General features: G+C 47.3%; 4 protein-coding genes and 1 non-coding gene across 6 annotated transcripts; 2 read left to right on the forward strand and 3 right to left on the reverse strand.

Annotated features, from left to right (window-relative positions):
• Positions 1-2,178: 2,178 nt before the first annotated feature.
• LOC101063630 (high mobility group-T protein-like) lies at positions 2,179-5,527 on the reverse strand. Its single transcript, XM_003979835.3, has 5 exons — positions 5,353-5,527; positions 3,310-3,476; positions 3,089-3,237; positions 2,844-3,018; positions 2,179-2,765 (listed from the first exon to the last, which is right to left on the reverse strand). Exons 1-5 carry the CDS (start codon positions 5,510-5,512, stop codon positions 2,619-2,621), a joined length of 798 nt encoding a protein of 265 aa, XP_003979884.2. The 5' UTR covers positions 5,513-5,527; the 3' UTR covers positions 2,179-2,618.
• A 3,151-nt stretch (positions 5,528-8,678) lies between these two features.
• On the forward strand, positions 8,679-14,332 carry LOC115252753 (SUMO-specific isopeptidase USPL1-like). Its single transcript, XM_029848721.1, has 9 exons — positions 8,679-8,985; positions 9,177-9,299; positions 9,385-10,306; positions 10,782-10,892; positions 11,522-11,651; positions 11,859-11,984; positions 12,194-12,354; positions 12,608-14,139; positions 14,267-14,332. The coding sequence occupies exons 1-9, from the start codon at positions 8,860-8,862 to the stop codon at positions 14,330-14,332; spliced, it is 3,297 nt and encodes a 1,098-aa protein (XP_029704581.1). The 5' UTR covers positions 8,679-8,859.
• A 566-nt stretch (positions 14,333-14,898) lies between these two features.
• trnae-uuc (transfer RNA glutamic acid (anticodon UUC)) lies at positions 14,899-14,970 on the reverse strand. Its single transcript has one exon. It is a non-coding gene; the product is annotated as a tRNA-Glu (tRNA).
• A 590-nt stretch (positions 14,971-15,560) lies between these two features.
• LOC101071080 (arachidonate 5-lipoxygenase-activating protein) lies at positions 15,561-17,160 on the forward strand. 2 transcript variants are annotated; one of them, XM_029848938.1, is made up of 5 exons: positions 15,561-15,817; positions 15,911-15,974; positions 16,480-16,550; positions 16,744-16,825; positions 16,902-17,156. In XM_029848938.1, the coding sequence occupies exons 1-5, from the start codon at positions 15,748-15,750 to the stop codon at positions 17,062-17,064; spliced, it is 450 nt and encodes a 149-aa protein (XP_029704798.1). In that variant the 5' UTR covers positions 15,561-15,747; the 3' UTR covers positions 17,065-17,156. The 2 variants fall into 2 exon arrangements, with proteins under 2 accessions (XP_029704798.1, XP_003976791.1); XM_003976742.3 differs by having other exon boundaries at positions 15,579-15,817; positions 15,893-15,974; positions 16,902-17,160.
• On the reverse strand, positions 16,616-19,115 carry medag (mesenteric estrogen dependent adipogenesis). Its single transcript, XM_011617758.2, has 6 exons — positions 18,784-19,115; positions 18,604-18,719; positions 17,658-17,767; positions 17,427-17,585; positions 17,269-17,352; positions 16,616-17,185 (listed from the first exon to the last, which is right to left on the reverse strand). Exons 1-5 carry the CDS (start codon positions 19,035-19,037, stop codon positions 17,323-17,325), a joined length of 669 nt encoding a protein of 222 aa, XP_011616060.2. The 5' UTR covers positions 19,038-19,115; the 3' UTR covers positions 16,616-17,185; positions 17,269-17,322.
• Between the last annotated feature and the right edge of the window lie 291 nt (positions 19,116-19,406).

Genomic DNA, 19,406 nt, shown 5'->3' on the forward strand with positions numbered 1-19,406 from the left:
TCCATAGCGGGGGGGCCTGGACAGGGAGCTGGTTCCATAGCGGGGGGGCCTGGACAGGGAGCAAAGTTTGCCAGATTTTCAGGCCTATCGCTAACCCTCTCCGTGGCCTCACCGAACTCTTCCTAGATCCGGTCCCTCCAGGACCAGGTGGGCTGGGCTCGCTGGGCCTGCCAGCGTGGGCCACTGGGTTCAGGGATCGCTGCCACGACTGGCTCCTTGCATCAACATCAGCAATGGAGGTAGAGAACGCAATACGCTTGGGTCTGTCAGGTCTGCCCCCCCCCAGTAGATCACCTCGTCCAGTAGACCCAAACAACAGCAGGAGTCCGACCCAAGGGGAAGTCACCCTTTCATTTACTGGGGTAAACTCCAACATGACGGCTGATCTGGATCTATAAGTTAGCCCCCACCAGCCTCCCACCAGTTCAGGGGGGGGGGGGGGGGTTCCTCTACATGCAACATAAAAGGAGCGTGAAAAGGGGAGGTTAAGGGACGTAACATGGTTGAAAAAGAGGAAATATCGGCCCAGCATCTCCCAACGGTCCTGAGATGTTTTTAAAGGGAAAAGATGCAGAAACGCAGTTGTAGTCAAACAGTTCCTGCGATAAAGACCAAGCGAACGGCGCCGCTGGGACCATCTACTCCAAATATGAGCGTTTGTGGAACTCGTCAAACTGGTCCTGAGTAATTCTTGACGATTTGAGATGCGGTGAAATTTGATCTATTCTAAAATAACATATCAAGTAAAGACCAATGCTTTTTAGCAAAACTAGATTTGTCATTTCCACATACATTCAACACTTTGAGATAATCAATTTGGATGAATGACGCCATTTTATTGCAACATTTAAAGTATAAACTACTATTAATGAAGCTGCAGGTATGGAGTTAAATGCAGCCATCCAACAGAATCTGATGCTTTATAAATATGCTTTGTCTAGGAATCTTATTCGGGTCAGTTGCTTTAATCTGATTGGAATTCATTGCTGTCAGCTGAGGCATTATTGACGTCACTTTTATGAGCAGCCATGCAGTGGCGGCAGCTGGCCACTGGGTGGCGCTCTGGTACCGCTGTTGGGAGCGGATGAAGCGGAACCAGCTGGCGGAGATTAGGAGGCTTTGGTGTCGCTGTGGAGCTAAGCCTGCTTTGCTGCATGCGCATTTGTGGCCTGTGCAAGCCCGCACGCACACTGATCAACAGCTGAGCGCATCCACAGCACCGTGTCCGCGTGGTTCACATCTCCAGCGATATTCAAAAGTTTAATATTCTCCCTATAAATGTCTTAAAGGAGTCGAGACCATTTCACCACGGCCGCCACCATTGACTGGATTTCTGTTTCGATGTGAAACGGGAAGAATCAGGGACCAGCAGGTGACCTTCAGGAGCGGCCTGGCCTTATGGAAGCAGGGCAGAGGTCAGCCGGCTGCCCTCAGGTCAAGGATGACACCAGAAATGAAGCACATGCAACATGGTTCCTCCTTGATGGCCCCGACCAGTCGTGTCTGTCTGACGTGCACCGTCAGTCATCGACCCTCCGCGTGGTTTCTTGTTACCTTTATGATGCACACCTCATATTCTAATGCACAGGCTTTTCATGGCACATGATCCTCCAACCCAGGATAGAACCTACAGGTCCAGGAGAGACCAGGCAGCTGTATCTAAATAAAACAGGAACAGTGAGTGAAGCTCCCAGGGTCCCTCTGCCAGGGCCCGTTGGCCCCTCCACCAGGATCCCCTCCACCAGGGCCCGTTGGCCCCTCCACCAGGGTCCCTCCACCAGGGCCCGTTGGCCCCTCCACCAGGGCCCGTTGGCCCCTCCGCCAGGGCCCGTTGGCCCCTCCGCCAGGGCCCGTTGGCCCCTCCACCAGACTGAACTAAATTACACAGGACATCAACAATGTTGGGTATGATTCCGATTCCTATTTCATAAAGACATTTAAATATATTCTGACCATTTGCTGAACGCGCACACACACACACACACACACACAAACACACACACACAGCTGAAGTGGATATTTGTGAATGATTTTAAAACATCGTGGATTTGCATTTCTCTTAACATACATAAATTTTCCTCTTGTCATCTGTTGGAAAAAATAAATGCACAGCTTTATTTAAAAAAAAAGGTTTATTGACATCAGAAGCAATTTAAATTTTAACAATAAACAAGTTTCTTTTTTTTTTTTGCTATTACAGTGGTACATAAAGTTTAGTAAAACTCCCGAAACGTCCATCTGATAGTTCGTTTAAAATAAAACACGCAGGAAACAGAAAGAAGGAACACTCAGATCTAACTCAGAAGGCTTATGTGCTGTGCACGTCTAACTAGGGTAAATATTAAAAGCCCCCCCCCCCTTTACACTGTACCAGGCAGGATAGCGGTCTAGAGACTATCACTGGAAATAAGACTGGCGGAAAGATACGGACACGACACTTGTGTAGTGTTACCTATACAAAAAGAAGAGGAACGAAAACTGTACAGCATAAAAACAACTGATATACACAGCCTTTCTGGGTCACCCCTTTACTAATGTATTTCCTTTCAGTAAGTGAGAGTGTACAAGGGGGTTAAATGCTTTATAAACAAGAAAATGACCACGATGTCACTCGCCATCTACTCGTCATCGTCGTCGTCGTCGTCCTCGTCCTCGTCTTCGTCCTCGTCGTCGTCGTCATCCTCGGCCTTCTTTTCCACCTTGGCCGGGGCCTTTCCCGCCGACCCGGAGCCCCCCTTGGTCTTCTGGCGATAGGCAGCAACGTCCTGTGACGGACAGGGCGAGCAGATCAGAGACGAGACCTCTGACCGCGTTAGGTCAGCGTTCGGCCGCCGTGTCCTCACCTTCTCGTACTTCTCCTTCAGTTTGCTGGCCTTCTTCTCGTACGGCTGCTTATCCTCCGAGTTGGTGTTGTTCCACAGCTCGCCCAGCTTCTTGGCCACCTCCCCGATGGTCAGACCAGGGTGCTCCCCCTTCACCTTCGGGCGAAACTCTGAGCAGAAAATGAAGAAGGCGGATCTGAAAAATGGAAAGAACAGGTCATCAGGCTGTTCTTAGGAAACATCGTCAAACCTGTGGGCGTACTTACGGGGGTCTCTTGGGGGCATTGGGGTCCTTGAACTTCTTCTTCTTCTTGCCTCCTTTAGCTGGGACGTAGTCCATCATCTCCCGGTCGTAGCGGACCTTGTCCTGCTTGGCCAAGTCCTCAAACTTGCCCTTCTCCTTGACAGACATGGTCTGGAAAGAGGATTCTGGATGAGCACATGGTGTACACACGACATCCAAAGAAGAACACACGTGATTTCCCACCTTCCATCGCTCAGAACACTTCCTGGAGAACTCCGAGAAGTTAACCGAAGCATCGGGGTGCTTCTTCTTGTGCTCTTCACGACAGGTTTGGACAAAAAATGCATAAGAGGACATCTTGCCACGAGGCTTTCCCGCTTCTCTCCCCGAATCTCTCCCCATCTTGAAGGCTTCAAACCAAAACAAATGCACACGTTAGCTGAAAGGCCCAGAACGCATTCAACAATGCGCCAGTACAGGTGCTTCATCTTTAAAAGCACGTTTATAGTTTTAATCAGTTCCAATCTTGGCATCGTTACCAGAGCCATGCTGAAGAGGACAGCTCTGCTCTCAGGATGAAAATCACGGAATAATGAATTTAGTGTTGCAACTGTATCTCATATAAAACTCTGCGGCCCATTTCAGTCGCAATTTTGCGGGATTAAAAAAAACGTTTCAAAATCTCAGTGCTTAGAAAATCACGTAAAATGTCTAAAAATAGATTTTCTTGCAGCGATAAAGTCACCTGTTTTTTTTTTAAGTACATAAAACAGGGCAGAGGTTTAAAGTGTGTTAATTTAATGCCCATTGTTTTCCGAGGCTGGAAATGCCCCAAAAACTCATTTGCAATAAAAATCTGGCCATGGGAACCCCCCGTGACACTTAAGTAACATTTCAAATAGAAAAATAAACTTTGAGAAAATAAACACACATATCGGACAAAAGTAGTATTTATTGGCAGGAAAAAGCATTTTAATTCGACGCTCCGCTTCGAATGAACATAAACCTTGTCAAAGTCTTGGAAAATCTTCCGCGTCTGCGTCTAAAAGGTCCAAAATGCGCCGTCCGTGCGCCCTAACCCGCTTTAACGGCTCCGAACCGAGTCGTAATGGCGCATCGGCTCCGGTGGAGGAAAAGGAGGTCAACAACGACGGCAATATTTCTTCTTCCATTTTGTGAGAATGCCATCTTCATGAAAGAAAGTCCCCCTCAAATGTCTCCTCCCGCCCCACAGTCCGCTTTGAAACCCGGCAAATCTGTCGAAAACGGCGGCCATCGCGACCACCTCCTTCCCCGGTTGATTCCCATTGCCTGGCCGCTGGTGCAGTGATAGGCTGGGTGTGCGCTGGCTCTATGAGCGGCCGTGCTGCTCGCTCGGTTCCTATGAGCTGCTAATGGCCGCTCGTCTTCATGCACTAACATGGAGAATATGGCTCCTTCTCTTTGTGTCAGCGCACAGCCATTGCGATAGAGGGCAGCGCGACCGCGGCACCGCTTCACTTCAAACCCCAATTTAAAGGCCTCGGGAACTTGGGAAAAATCCCAGCTTGGTGTCGTTGGACTCGCGAAGGACCCAACTTTCTTTTGCCGTCGTCAGATGTTATAGTTGCGGATTTGCTTCTCGAGCAAAGACGGTTAGAAAAAGTTGAAGGCAACTGCGCCTCGGCGCTGCCTCTCCGCCTCGCCGATACAGTCAGCCATTACAGTAACGCGCAGATCGGCAGGGATTTTTCCCCCGTCGTCTTCGGGGACGTGTTGGAGCAAACCGACACATGGACGTGTCTTTTTTGAGACGCTCTGTCTTTTTCTCCTGTTTTCCTTATTTTCTGCCGCTTGTGTCGAGACCCGCACTCTTCGCAATGTTCTGCAATGGCTAGCTAACGGGGGATTTCACCATTGTCGATAACCGTGCTGTCCGTTACACATTCCTCAATTTTTACGCGACAACTACCGTGTGATTCGACTCCATTTTGAGAAAGTGACATGGCACTAATTTATAAAATTTTTTGTATTTGGCTAAAGCGGCGTTCGTCGACGAATTTCGCCAGGGTCACTACCAATTTGTTCCTTTTAAAAGAGCGTCTGGTCCACACTCCCAGCCAGGGTAATGCAATGTTACCTGCTAAGCGCCGGCTATTTTTTTTAGTTTTATTTACGGTTCTCGGCAACAAAATGATTTAAAAGCGGTCGGAGAGACCAAATTCGACCCCGGCAAAGATACGTGTGAAACAGTTGAAAGTGTTATCGCCGTTTGGAACACTTGAAGTTTCCGTGTGTGATACTTACCAAGGGACTCAGGCTGGATCTCAATGGTCTGCAATGGCTGTGTGAGGGCGCACAGGCGATACGCAGTGTCTTCACTCCTCACTATTACTCTCGGTGGAGCGCACGCGCCATTGGCTGGCACGCGCGCAGCCGCGCTCCTGATTGGTGGCCTGCTTTTCATTGTCCTAATAGAAGACGGCCGCCTGTTCGCCAGCTTTGGGGAAACGTCACTGAAGTTTTCCGAGGCGCGTGGATACAAAAATACTCGGCTCGCGCATGCTGGAGCTGCTGCTGGCGTGTTCGCCACCGTGTTGGATTCAGTGCGAGGAGCGGGGCTCCGTGCACCAGGAGGCTCGTGCGAGGAGCGGGGCTCCGTGCACCAGGAGGCTCGTGCGAGGAGCGGGGCTCCGTGCACCAGGAGGCTCGTGCGAGGAGCGGGGCTCCGTGCACCAGGAGGCTCGTGCGAGGAGCGGGGCTCCGTGCAGCAGGAGGCTCGTGCGAGGAGCGGGGCTCCGTGCACCGTGCAGCAGGAGGCTCGTGCGAGGAGCGGGGCCGCGGTGGGTCGGAGGGTTCCGCCACGCTTCGCCAGCTGGTTCTGTTGTAGGTTCTACCGAATGCACAGGGTTCGGGTGCTCATCTGCAAACGGACTTTTAAAGGGCAAAGATCGCGCGATGACGTCAGGCACCAGTTGGGAGGGTCGCTGGTGTTTTGGGGTTGAGCTCCGACCCTGTCAACATGTCATGGCCGTCAGCTGTGAGCCTCGTTTTAATCTGCCTGTGCGCTCCGCCTCCATCCCCGCATGAACAAAACCATTTGATGCCTTTTCCAACAAGCGTGCGTGATCATTTACCTCTGGTCTGCTGCCCTTTGCTGATCGGTCATTAGGAAGATTCCATTTAATGGGTTTGTCTTTATGGAGAACTGCGAGACAACATATTTATTCTACACAAGATATGTCTCAATGAGCCTTTATTGAGCTTTTTCCTCTGGTCCTGCAGGTTACAGTTCTGTATGAAATAGATTGCAAAGTTGTTGTGTTTTTTTAATTTTACCATTGGTATTATGTTTAGTACATATAAAAACCTCTAATCAACCAAAGCATTTTAAGGGGAGTGACCCCACACGCCTACAACAACCTCGGTAATTGGAAGGCTCTAACTGCCTATAGCACCTTTTTAACACTAATATTCATATGTGTCATCATTTACAATAACAATAACCTACATTTTTCTTCTTTAGGAGTACTATTGTGGCTAAAGATTTTTGTATGCAAATGGTATTTGCAAATGAAGTCCATTGATTAGTCGATTAAAAATTCCAATTTCAAGTGTTTGTGTGTTGGTATTGATGTGAGTCTATGTGTGCTCACAGAGGTCTGCATATGGTCTGTAACAAGGGGGGGGGGGGGGGTAGAGTACACGACACACACATGGACACTGCTGTTTTATCTTTATAGTTTTTTATATCATTTAATTCATATGTTGATATTCTTTGATTTTGTACTTCTTCTTTTTCTGCTCTTTTGTCCTTATAATTTGCTGCTCGAATTACAAATTTCCCCGAGGGACCAATGAGGTCTGAGTCTGAGGGAGTCAGTTAGTTCTGTCTCCTCACATAGGTCTCATATAGGCTTTTAACGCCAAGATTACAATTCATAATTGTCATGAAATACTCAGATGTGTGTACATACATACACACACACACATACATACACACACACGTACATACATACAGATATATACATAGATGTGTGTATATACATACACACATATAAACACACATACATACACATATATACACATACGTACACATATATACACATACTATGATTTCTTCAAAATCATAGTATGTGTGTGTATATACTTTAGACATATACACACATATATATACACACATATACATACACACACACACACATGTACACGCATCCTGAAACAAAGATGGCTGAGAGATTGTTTTCTTATCCTTGGATCGTTGGAAGAGGGACTCGGCTCCAAATGCCAATCACAACCCAGACTGACACCACATGTTTTCCTGTGTTGTTTTCCTGTCAGTTCCTCCTTGTGCTCAAGGGGCTGGGAGGTGACCAGTTAATGCATGATCGGTCCTCCCTGAAAAAATATGCAAATTCATTTTGTCATCAAGAGAAAGCAAAGGGACAGGAAAGCAGCATATACAGGAGGAGCTCAAGGAGGGAGCAGGGCACACGCAAGAGGCGGGATTGGTCCAGGCACAGCTGTGTGCGTGCGTGAGACTGCGAATATGAATCTGAGGGAAAACACATACATTTGATCTTACACATAACACGCACACAATGTAGAATTTGTAACCATGTTTCTTCAAAATCATAGTGTCACGGATAAGTCATGAGAACGCAGCTCCGTTTAACCACCATGAGGGACAAAGCGGAACCAATGTGCACGAAGGGGAAGACAAAGGGCGACGTACACTGATTGGTGACCGGAAAAGGAACGTTTCTGTTACGAAGAGGCGGAATGCACATGTCATGGACCCTCTCAACAAGCGTAACCTATTTCTCTTGAGAAAACGTGGGGCAAAATTCGTTCTTGCACATTGTAATATATTATATATTCTCTACGTTTAAAGACGGTATGTATTTATGTTCATTTTATTTCCTGAAAGCTTTAAATAAGAGTCGGTGTTGTTTCAGTATGTTCCCGGCTTTAGGCTAACATGGTAGCATGCTAGCTACCGGATTACAATATTGAACTCTTCATACGATTATTTAATCGAATCTTATAATTTGAAGGCATATTGATAAGTGATTATAATATTCCGAATAGATAACAGACATGCAAAGAAATGTAGTCCCAAATCACTTTATCCTTGTGATTATTCACTCTCCCTGTCAACTTGTCCAGGGGGTCTCCAGGCCCCCACGGCCCCGTTAAGGGGTAGATGATGGATGGATGGATGGATGCTGCTCTGTCTCTTAGCTGTGTTTTCGTATGTATCTTTAAAGACCATTCAATAGGGTAAATAACGCTTGATTGTTTGACATCGGTGTCGGAAAACACGGTGTTCATTGTAAGTTTGGAACCGAAATCAACGCAATTTGCACTGACTAATGTGGCACTAACATCCAATAGTGATCAGGGATGGATATAATTACCTCCCTCAAGGTTTTGTGACGCTGACGTTTGTCTTCTTTTATAACTAAGAATATATAAAAGGATTTTGCTTTTACATTTAGGTGGATGATAATGAGTCAAGGAAAAGTTCATTAAAGTTTGGTGATCTACCCAGAGAAAAGCCAGGGGGCTTCGGCCTAGATCATCACGCGGGCAACTCCCATTGTGTAACCTCATATCACTGTTACATATTATATATTCTATCCTTTACAATGGGTGTTTGTGGCTCTGCCTGGTGGAGTGCTGGGCTCGTTTTATAACTGTATTCCAAAATACAACTTGTTCTGTAGTTCACCTTTAAAGCAGATTTTGGAATAACATGATTCTTTGGTGTGTGTTCCCTCAGCTTTTTGTGACGTCGGTGGTCCCAGTGAGATGGTAATATTTTTTGAATGGCACCGGACGGCTATGGACCCGACGCGCAGAAGTGGATTGTCACTGAGCGGTGAAGACACAGATTTGGAGGCTTTGTCCTCACCACTGGTTGGGTATTTGGGAAAAGTCAGTAGAACTCCTCTCATTGTTGTCACTTGCGCAAAGCTGAATTGAATTGAACTCAAACTGGTCATTACCAGTCAAAATTAACAAAAGGCACAAAAATGGAAATCTTTGTAAAAGGCGAAAGATCTCAAAAGGATTTGGAGTTGAAGGTTTGTTTTTAAATTTCAAATAATTAATTTTTCCTAATTTAGGTTCAGAAAAGGGCTGCTTTGCTGGAGAACTGCCCCTGGTGCACTTCGAAGGGCTTAACCTTTGCTCTGCGCTCATACCACGTCAACCTCCATGAGTCTATCCCGGTTTGTACAAACCCACAGGTATGTCTCCGCCCTGGTGGACACACTCATCAGCTCAGATCAGGCTTTTCTGTAGTAACATTTCCACTGTTTTCTTTCCACCCAGTGCCTTTTCCCTTTGGTTAGCCGGTCTTTGGAGGATATTTTGGCCAGTTTGGTTCCAGTGGATCAACCTGTTGGGTCCAAGCGAAAAAACACATTCTCATTGGGGAGAGAAGACCCGATTGAACCCGATCACAAACGCAAGCGATTCAGTGACATTATCGCTGGTGCTTTCCCCAGCCCAGCAGAGCAGGTTGCTCCCGCAGTCGGCAGTGAGGAACAAACCTGTTTATCCAGGGCAGATGTTGAAAATGGATATGACAGGGAACCTTTGGGTGTTGAGCTGGGGAGCAATGCAGCTGGAGGGGAAGCTCTTGTTGTGGACAAGGGACCAGAAAAGGTTCCATGTTCCACAGAAGCTTTTAATCTCCTCACCTCTCCTGACCTGCCTGAACAGCGACAGCCTCTTCCCAAAGACTTGCTCAACATTGCCATGCCTGTGCTGTCCCCTCACTGTGGGGCCCCCAGGGTTTCAGAAGTGGGGGAGAGTTCTAGGAGTCCCCATGAAACGCTCCACTCCCACAGTGCTGTGGTCAGCAGTCCGTCGCTCAAAGATGAGACCGTCTCATCCCAACATGAAGCAGCACGAGGACACACGTCACTTTCAGCACACGAGCATTTTGACAATATTCAGCCAGAGCCTGAAGATGAAGATGTGGAGGAAATGAAGTCATCTGACCTTTTACCTCTTCCAGGTCAACTTTTCTGGCCTAACAGTGAGAATCTGTGTTGGCTGGATTCAATGCTTGTTGCTTTGGTGAACTGCAAAAGCTTAAAAAGGTGTAGACCTGCAGTGGAGCCCCAGGAGTCGTGCGTCTGGCGACTGATGAGGGAGTATGAGGACATTTGCTCTGCCGTCCCAGGCCGGCAGCAGCCTCAGCCCCACCCCCACCCCCACCCCCACCCTCAGCCTCACCCTGCCAGTGGTGAGTTTGCTGGAGAATTCTATCACATCTACAATAAAGTAGGATTTGGCCTATTTTCATACGTTGCTAATGTTTAATGAGTATTGCTAATTATGACAGGAACGTTAGCATTTCGGGGAGCAGATGTGACACCATTATTTTTGACTAGCTTAGCTAGTCAGAATCTCTTTACTTGTGCAACTGTCTTCTCAGTGAGTACATTTGGAGTTTAAACCTCTGAAAGAGGTCATTGCTCAAGTCCGTCGCAAAACAATCATGGTTGTGATTATGAACATTTATCACATTTTATTCAGAAATGTCATTATTTGGTTTTTCATTTCCGAATTGATAACACAAGATTTGACATATCTGTGGGCATGTTTTTCAAAGGTTCTGTAAAAGCAGCACTGATGATAACGACGATGACGATGATGATGATGATGATGATCACTTTCCCTTCGAATGTATTTTTTTTAAAATGTGATTTTGTCTCCAGATGAGGTTGTGATGGTTTCAAATAATCTGCTACGAAAGACCAACACAGAGCTGCAGCGCCTCCGGATGTGGATCTTCCAACAGCTGCAGCCTAAACTTCACTGCAAACTGGGTGAGAGCAGATCTCTGATCAGTGAATGAGGACAGATACCAGGGTCCTGACTCACCTTCAGCTTTGTTTCATGGTTCCAGAGCGACCTTCAACCCCACCTGCAGAACCTTCCTAAGTTTTCTGTTTCTGAATATTTCATAGAACCCAATGCCACCGTTCATCACGTGACAGAAATGAGGCTAGATTTGCATCTTCTTTGCTTTGTAGCGTCGAACGCCTCTGGTTTGAATCCCAAACACGTTTCAAAGCAGCCAACACTTTTGCAGGTCTGGGCGTGTTTTTCAAATGTCAGATTTTGCCTGAATTGTTGAAGCTTGTTCTTTACATTGGATCAAAGAACCTGGAGGTTGATGGTGTTTGAATAAAAGGAGCACAAAAGACAGAATCTGAAGTCAGTGGGTCTCTTCTCGCTCAGACTTCAGTAATTAGTCCACCAAAGCAGCTCCCCTGCCTCAAATAGTTCGTCAGGAAATACTGAACTGACCCTTTGATACAACTGTTGGCTAAATCAAATTAAATGGGTAGATCAAAGGTCCGTGTGAGCAGAGCAGTCTGCTGCACACCGACAGTAGCAGGATCTCCTGGGGTTGATGAATAAACCCATAACTACACATATTTGTGCCTCTCAGGTAAGGAAGAGACCCCAGTGTTTGCTCTGCCACTTCTACTTGCCATGGACACCTGGGCAGAGCCTCTGTTTCAGTCCGTGTTGCGGTGGGAGTTCAGGTGTGACGGATGCAGCGTGGCCACACAAGAAAGGTGGGTGATGACGGTCAGAAAGGCCCAGGAACTCTGAGGGTGTGTAAAGGCCTTCAGGAGATGCTCAAGTCAGGGCTGTGCAAATTTACTCATGTTGGCAGAACAGAAATGACAGTTTTTCTTCTGAATTTGGAGACATTTTGCAGACTTTGTTGGACAGAAACCCACGTAAATAGACAACAATTAACAACAATCTCATCCGTTCAGGGTTAGGAAGACCTTGCCCACGTTCACAGACGTGGTACCCGACTGGCTCCCACTGCATGCTGTCCACCTGGCGCCGTGCAATACGTGCTGGAGGAAGCACCAGAGGAGGACCATGACCCTGGAGAGGTGGGGAAGCTCACAGTTTGGTCTTACAATGCTGCATAAATGAAATATCTGCCTCCGAAATACCTTTGAACATGACTGACTGGAACGGTATCCACAGTATTATTAATACTTTTGTGTTGGGTGGTGACACAGTTCATCTTTATTTTCAATAATAACATGTTCAATGATTGAGTGCAAAAGAAAAGGAGTGTTCTTTGTGTTTTGTGTAGCTTGCCTCCTGTGTTTGGGCTGCACTTTGTCCAGGGACTTCCTGACAATGATGTGAGGAAGTACAGCTTCAGCTTCAATGGGAACCTTTACGGCGTCTCCACAGTCATCCAGTACGACCAGCAGCTCAGGCACTTTGTAACCTGGGTCTGTTCCTCTAATGGTGAGAACTCTCCTGAAGGGCACGCTCACCCGTCTGTGGGAGTTTGTGTAGTATTGGTAGAAAGCAAGCCAGCATTCGTGTGTCGCCTGTGTGTATCTTATTGTGTATCTTATTTTCTCTTATTGTTCTGTCCCATAACTGAATTTGTTCCTGTTGGAGTTTGCCAATAGCACATTCCAAGGGTCACCAAAATGTTACCAAATGTTAATGTTGCTCCGGCTGTGTTGATGTTCTAAACGGTTGCTTCTTCCAGGGGTTTGGCTCGAGTACGATGACTTGAAACATCCCGAATGTAAAACTCATGGAAAGCTCCCGATCCCTGCTGAGGAGATGCACATTGTGTTCTGGGAGGTGGAGGTGGAGGAGGGCGAGGGCCCTGCCGCCTGTGCTCCATCCAGCAGTTTCCCTGACAACCCTCCACCTGAGGGTCAGATGGGGTCACGCCCGGCCGACGGAGGGAGTGAAATGGACGAGCGGTCAGGTGACTCCCCCGAGCCGTCTCTTCTGATACCTCACAACGATACAGCCATCGTCTGTGCTCTGTCAGCACCAGGAGACGGCTCCCACGTCACGGACCCCACAGCCGCCGATGCGTCTATTGGTTCGACAACACTGCTCGACACCTTTGAGGGCCTTTCCCACGATGACATCATCACATTCACGCTGCTGGATATCACACCAGGTTTCGACATTCAGCCTGTGAATGACAGCGGGCCGGTGCAGAGCTGCGGTGCTCCCACCACCAGCGGAACACCGGACTCTGCACCGGACAGCTCTTCTGCTGAGCCGCCCACCGCCTCCGTCTTTCCTAAAGTCGATGGAAACTCCTGTCTTGAGGCCACACACGTGACTGGTGAAGCCGTTCAGGAGAGCGGCAGGTGTGATGGCACACAGAGGGGTAAAAAGGCAGATTTGTCCAAAATGGATCCGGTATTTCTGCCGCCCGCGTCTTCAGAACCGCTCATTGTTGACAAAAGTTTGCCCTCAAACCCCACCCAGGCATCTCCCGAAGCTACTCGGCAGGCATCTCCGGTGTCTTCCAGTGATTCTCTGTCCTTGGCCATAACCCAGGAAATCACCCAAGAGATGCCTTCATCATTTGAAAATAGACGCTGGTCATATCTGCTCAGCAAAAACCCGCAATTCTCAAATAAAAAGCCAGAGGAGAGACTTGCCCCAGTCACCCTTCAGGTGCACTCGACCCCCAACCCTGTGAGAAGAGCTCAGGGCCCTGGAAGGCAGGCCCCCAACGCACAGCTCGGGATGGAAGACGGTTCTCTGCCCCTAAAGGCTGCAGCCATGTACCACTCCTTTGGCATCAAGAGCTCGGTCCCACAGAACGCCGCTCCCGTTCTCAGGAGCGCTCCAAGCCACCACAACACGACCTCGCCTCCATCGCTGGACCCCAGGGACCACGTGGAAGTATTGTCCTCTGGGAGGTGTGGCAGCCGCTCCTCGAAGAGCCCGCCGTGTCTCAATCACACCGAAGCCCTCCGATATAAGCTGATAAAGAAGCTCAAGGCTAAGAAGAAGAAACTGGCCAAGCTAAATGGAATGTTGGGTTATCAGGGGCCCGACAGCACGGACCTCACCTCCCCCAGCTCCGTCTCCAGCACCTATGGCGGCAGCTTGTTGCTGGATCTGCTCTCGCCAGCGACCACCGCCAGTCACCTTTCACCAGATAGCACAAGCGTCCTCGACATGATTGCTACCGGGCAAGGAGGAGTGACCCGGCGGGACAGCGGGGGCGGGGGGGTGACCCGGCGGGACAGCGGGGGCGGGGGGGTGACCCGGCGGGACAGCGGGGGGGGGGGGGGTGACCCGGCGGGACAGCGGGGGCGGGGGGGCAGCGTCCCACCTGAACCAGACTGAGCCCAGCATGGAAAACTTTCTTGATGATTTCATCTTCCAGGTTGCCTCTCAGAGACCCACTGAAATGGAAACGGAGGCTCTAAGTGCTCTTGATCTGTTTGTTTAGACTTTATAGAATATATTTGGTTAAATTGGAAGATTATCATTAATGTTGGGTCTTAATGTTCTACCAATGTAAATTTTAAACTCATTCATCATTTGTAAGATTCTGTTTGTTTTCTGTGTTACACAGACGTTGCCATCTTGGAAATCTGCACGTTTTAGTGTGTATATTGTTGGGTTGCATGTGAACACATGTCCCCCACGCCCACACACATTTTTTGCTCTTATTTTGAAGGGTTAGAATACCGTTTTGAATTATTTAATTAACTAAGTTTGTTGTACAATTGTGTAATGCTGCAGAACAATGTCTTGTTAAATAAGAAACCTTCTCCATCAGAATAAATTTTTAAATAATACAATCTAAGTGTGATATAGCATAGGTTTGTTTCCCTTTTCTTAACCCATAAACGAGTGGAGCTGTTTTATAAATGTTGGTGACCTACATGAGTTAATGAGCTGACGAACCAAATATCCGGTGCATCCTCTGCCGGAACTAGAATCCGTGATCATTTCAGAGTTTATCAAGATGGATGAACAAGTCATCAAAACTAAGAGAATTAAAAGGTCGCGTTCCCATACCGGGAGTCGAACCCGGGCCGCCTGGGTGAAAACCAGGAATCCTGACCGCTAGACCATATGGGAGGCTGTGAGGGCGGGCAATAAATAACGATAATAAATAACCGATAATAATAAATGATCATAATAAATGATAAATTAATAAACGCTACAACTGCCGTAGAAACTTGTACATGAAAGTGTGCTTAATTAACTACCCACACCAGAGATTTTCACCAATAAAAAGTTATTTTTTAGAGCTTAATCTTTTTGAACCTTTCAGTTTTATTTAAAAATGGTCGCCCTATTTCTTCCAAATGAATTTTGCTGTAAAGGTTCCTGAAGCAAAGCAAAACCATAAATGTATACTTTCTTTATTCTGTCCTGGATAACACGTCAGGTTATCGTAGACAGATAGCGAACAACAAAAGACCTCGTAGACTTGATTCCAGGTTGAGAGTTTACTGAAATCTTCTGAGACCTTACATTTCTTTGTTTGTCTTGTAAAATGATGGATCTACTCCAAGGTTCAGACCACACTGCGGTGGAGCAGCGTGCATGTGACACGCACTGTAGGTGGCTTCTCAAAAACAAACTCGTGGCAGGTGTAATGCCCTAAGACGCCAGTGGGGGGTGCTAAACATCACACAAACACTGACAGGAGTCAGAACAATACTGCATTCATTGACGTGCATGCGCGCACACGCACACACGGAAAAGAGGAAGTTTCAGGCTTCTGTGTTAGCCCAAAACCTTTACATAAGAGGAGGTAGAATTTGCAATGTATAAATACACATCACACTTTGTGGAAACAGCCTTTCAGTCTCTGCATCCAGCTGACCTGACACCAGCCCTCGTGTGACCATGGAAGTGGTGGTGGTGGAAAACATCTACCTCCTGGTCATCATCACTCTCCTCAGCGTGCTCCAGAACGGTGAGGAGAGGCCTCTGGAACAGTGGAAGGTCAGTGTTTTCACTCACATTCATGAAGTTTCTTTTTATCCCCCAGTCTTCTTTGCCCTAAAAGTGGAGAAGGAATGCAACGGTCCAAACAGCAAAGCAGAAGCTTTTGAAAGAGTTTCTTGTGCCAAGTAAGAGTTTATTTTATAATAATTGGTCTCATTTATGACATTGTTGAATTTCTCACTTATTTAAGACCTGTTTAACATTTCATAGTTACCCGGAAGCGTTGCCAGTGTTGACCAACGGGAGGTGTTTTTCTGTTCTGTGCAACATGTCGGTCTGACTGTTGCAACTCATTGCAACAGCTCTTCCTGATTCGCACACTTGGCCTCAGATTTTCCTTTTAACTTAGTGAGCAGTAGGCAGCTGGTGCGGCGCTCGCCAGCCTCATTAGCTCATAGGTTCTGGGTTTGTCCATGAATCACAACAAATTTGGGGGAAAAGTGCTTTCAGACATCCCGAGTAGATCCATCGGTAAAAGATGTGAGTGAACCACCTTCGTTTGGGAACATCTATTTAATCTATTTAGCTGTGTGACGTATTTACATGGTCCCAGATGCACGTTAGACCTCAAATCTTCAATAAAGTGTTTGGCAAAAGGGCCCCGACCTTCACCTGTGCTCTCCTTCCCAGTCGGAACTGCATGGACACATATCCTACATTCTTGGCGGTGATGTGGTGCGCCGGTCTGTGTCTCAGTCAAGGTAACGCTAATCAACACAGCTACACTTGTAAACGCACGGCCCAAACCCAAACGCCCAGTCAGAAACACGTCTCATTGCACAAAAATGCAACAGAATTTTATTGACATTTAAATAACCGACATGTGTCGTTCAGACTTTGTTTGGTCACGAATCAGAATCAGTGTATTAAAAGAGTGAATTCTCTCGTCTGCAGCTCCTGCTGCCTTTGCTGGGATCATCTACCTTGTAGTGAGGCAGAAGTACTTTGTTGGATACATGGGTCAAACATCTCAAAGGTATAAAAGAACAACATCTAGTGACGATGTGTGAATTTACAATCATCTAATTTTCTTCATTAAATCCCTTTCGGAGCACCCCGGGCTATTTGTTTGGGAAACGGATCCTCTGCTTCCTGCTGCTGATGTGTGTTGTGGGCATCTCCAACTACCTGCTGCTGCGCTACCTCAGCAGCGACTTCAAGGAGCACGTGGAAACCATCACCAGCGCCGCCTCGGCTCTGCTCCTCATTCCGTAGTCCAGGTGGATCTAAAGGTGCTGCTGTGATTGTGTTGAACTGCCGCCGCAGCTCCACAGGTTTAAACAAATCCTATTAAAAATCTACTTCTACTGTGTCTTCTTCAGAGTTTTCTTCTCGCCTGCAGTGACAGCACAAACACATGATCTTGTTTGAGCTTCTTCATCTAGCGGGTCGGTATTAGCCACAGTTCTGACCACAGACCTTCATGATTAAGTAGAAATGCTCAAAAATCAAGTTGCGAGCTTCAGTTGCTCTTCATGTGGTCATGGCCCGCATCATTCTCAGCTTCAAAAGAGAAAACAGGTCAAGAAAGAGCCAGCACATGCTTTTTAAAGCAGAAGATGGGGGGGGGCATTTACCTTAAATGCCCTGTTGCTGAAGCCAAACCAGTGTGAGAAGTCAAACATGGCATCAGAGTAGTATTTGAGGGTGAAGTAGGCGTCTCTCCACACAGGTGTGGCTTTTGTTGGGTCACAGGTCATGACCTCTGAGCTCTGCAGCAGTTCGCTCAAGTCAATCTGGGAAAAAATGCCCCATTGAAAACTAGAAGACAGGCAATAAAGAAGACACTGACTCCAGACACTCCTTACATCCACCCTGTAGCTCTCCCCAGTAACAGAGGAGATGGTCCAGTCCAGGCCTCTTTCCATCTGCCACTTGATGAAAGGGTCACAGCCGTCGATGGACATAACGTATGATCCTGTTAGTAATTAAAGCAAGAGGACACGAGGACAGAGGCGGGACATAGTTCAACTTGCTGTCCTGGCTCTTTTTTCTTCTCCACCCACTCCACTCTTGTAGGCCAGCATCAGTCTTCACCCTGACCCTGACCCCAACCCTGACCCTGACCCTGACCCTGACCCTAACCCTAGACCCTAACCCTAACCCTGACCCTGACCCTGACTCTAACCCTAACCCTAACCCTAACCCTGACCCTAGACCCTAACCCTGACCCTGACCCTGACCCTGACCCTGACCCTGACCCTAACCCTAACCCTAACCCTAACCCTAACCCTAACCCTGACCCTGACCCTGACTCTAACCCTAACCCTAACCCTAACCCTAACCCTAACCCTAACCCTAACCCTAACCTAACCCTGACCCCGACCCTGACCCTGACCCTAACCCTAACCCTGACCCTGACCCTAACCCTGACCCTGACCCAATATCAGGTTTATGGGCTTTACAGTGATGACTAAAGACAAAGTCTGGGCTCCTGAGCTCCAGCTCTCTGAATGAACCCCAAGTCTGCATATTTAGCTCCCAATATAGCAACAATGCTCTGCCATAATTACATGTCTCAATATTCCAACAAGCTTTGGTCCAAATTTAGGTCGGACATTACAAAGAGGAACCAAGGTAGTTTTCTCTGTCAACTGGACTGGGTTGACAGAGAAAACTACCTTGGATACAATGACCTGGATGATTGAGAATCTACACAGACATCTTACAAAGAGGAACAAACTCTGTTTTATAATAAACTTCCACATTGTTGCTGTCTCAGACATGAATTGTTGAATGCGGAGCTTAATCTACCTCTGGCTTCCTTTGCTGTGTTTTCTTCATGAGCAGAAACCAGCAAATAGATCCTCTTGGACAGCAGACTGCTCCTGGTGGCGGAGTACTCCCAAAGGTTCCGCACTTTTATCTTCCTGTGGTGAAAATTACTTCAGTGCATAAACTCTTGAGCAAGAATGTATGTTGCGGGTTCCTCACCGTCCCAGTGAGCTGCAGAAGAACACATTCCTCCCGCAGCTGTGGAGGTCATCGATGAGTACCAAGCTCCGCTCCGGGTCACTGTGGACTCGGCACCCAGAGGCCAGATCTTCCACGGTGAAGCCCTCCGGAGGCTTCCCCAGGAATTCCTCCAGTGGTGTCACCGTCACTCTTTTTCGATTCATTTTTCCGACCATCATGGTGACACTTTTCTTTCTTCTGCTCTCCGTCCTGCAGAGTTTTCCAAAGACCATTTTAGAACTGCAGTGTAACGCTGGACAGATGCTGTTATGTACTTTTTACAGTTCAACTTCCTGTGATATCTTACAAAATAAAACCGCGTGCCCTACTTAAGAAAATAAATCAGCAAAAGTCAAACATATTCTAGCAAATATTTGTTGCAATGAAACAAATACTGTTTTCGACTGCCAATTTATACTGTTTCCTGCTACAGTAATATTTAATAGAAGATTGTTGGATATGAGGAGCAAGAGACGAGGGTTATTCTAATGAAGGTATGAAAGGGGAAAACAAGGTAAAATACTGAATTATCAGAGGGAATTATGCGTTTATTAATAACAATGTAAAGACAGTTTAATGTTTGTTTGAACTTTTAATTGCTG

This window comes from Takifugu rubripes, chromosome 15 (assembly GCF_901000725.2).
Source record: "Takifugu rubripes chromosome 15, fTakRub1.2, whole genome shotgun sequence".
Taxonomy (NCBI): Eukaryota; Metazoa; Chordata; class Actinopteri; order Tetraodontiformes; family Tetraodontidae; genus Takifugu; species Takifugu rubripes.

Coding starts and splice junctions, on each gene's coding strand:
- LOC101063630 (XM_003979835.3), bottom strand. CDS start 5,512: ATGAAAAGCAGGCCACCAATCAGGAGCGCGGCTGCGCGCGTGCCAGCC. Junction 3,238..3,309: donor AGTGTTCTGAGCGATGGAAG/GTGGGAAATCAC, acceptor TCCTCTTTCCAG/ACCATGTCTGTCAAGGAGAA. Junction 2,766..2,843: donor TGAAGGAGAAGTACGAGAAG/GTGAGGACACGG, acceptor TGTCCGTCACAG/GACGTTGCTGCCTATCGCCA.
- LOC115252753 (XM_029848721.1), top strand. CDS start 8,860: ATGGTAATATTTTTTGAATGGCACCGGACGGCTATGGACCCGACGCGC. Junction 8,986..9,176: donor TGGTTGGGTATTTGGGAAAA/GTCAGTAGAACT, acceptor TTCCTAATTTAG/GTTCAGAAAAGGGCTGCTTT. Junction 10,893..11,521: donor TAAACTTCACTGCAAACTGG/GTGAGAGCAGAT, acceptor TGTGCCTCTCAG/GTAAGGAAGAGACCCCAGTG.
- LOC101071080 (XM_003976742.3), top strand. CDS start 15,748: ATGGAAGTGGTGGTGGTGGAAAACATCTACCTCCTGGTCATCATCACT. Junction 15,975..16,479: donor GAAAGAGTTTCTTGTGCCAA/GTAAGAGTTTAT, acceptor TCTCCTTCCCAG/TCGGAACTGCATGGACACAT. Junction 16,826..16,901: donor ATGGGTCAAACATCTCAAAG/GTATAAAAGAAC, acceptor TCCCTTTCGGAG/CACCCCGGGCTATTTGTTTG.
- medag (XM_011617758.2), bottom strand. CDS start 19,037: ATGGTCTTTGGAAAACTCTGCAGGACGGAGAGCAGAAGAAAGAAAAGT. Junction 18,720..18,783: donor TTCTGCAGCTCACTGGGACG/GTGAGGAACCCG, acceptor TTTTCACCACAG/GAAGATAAAAGTGCGGAACC. Junction 17,353..17,426: donor TCAGCAACAGGGCATTTAAG/GTAAATGCCCCC, acceptor TCTCTTTTGAAG/CTGAGAATGATGCGGGCCAT.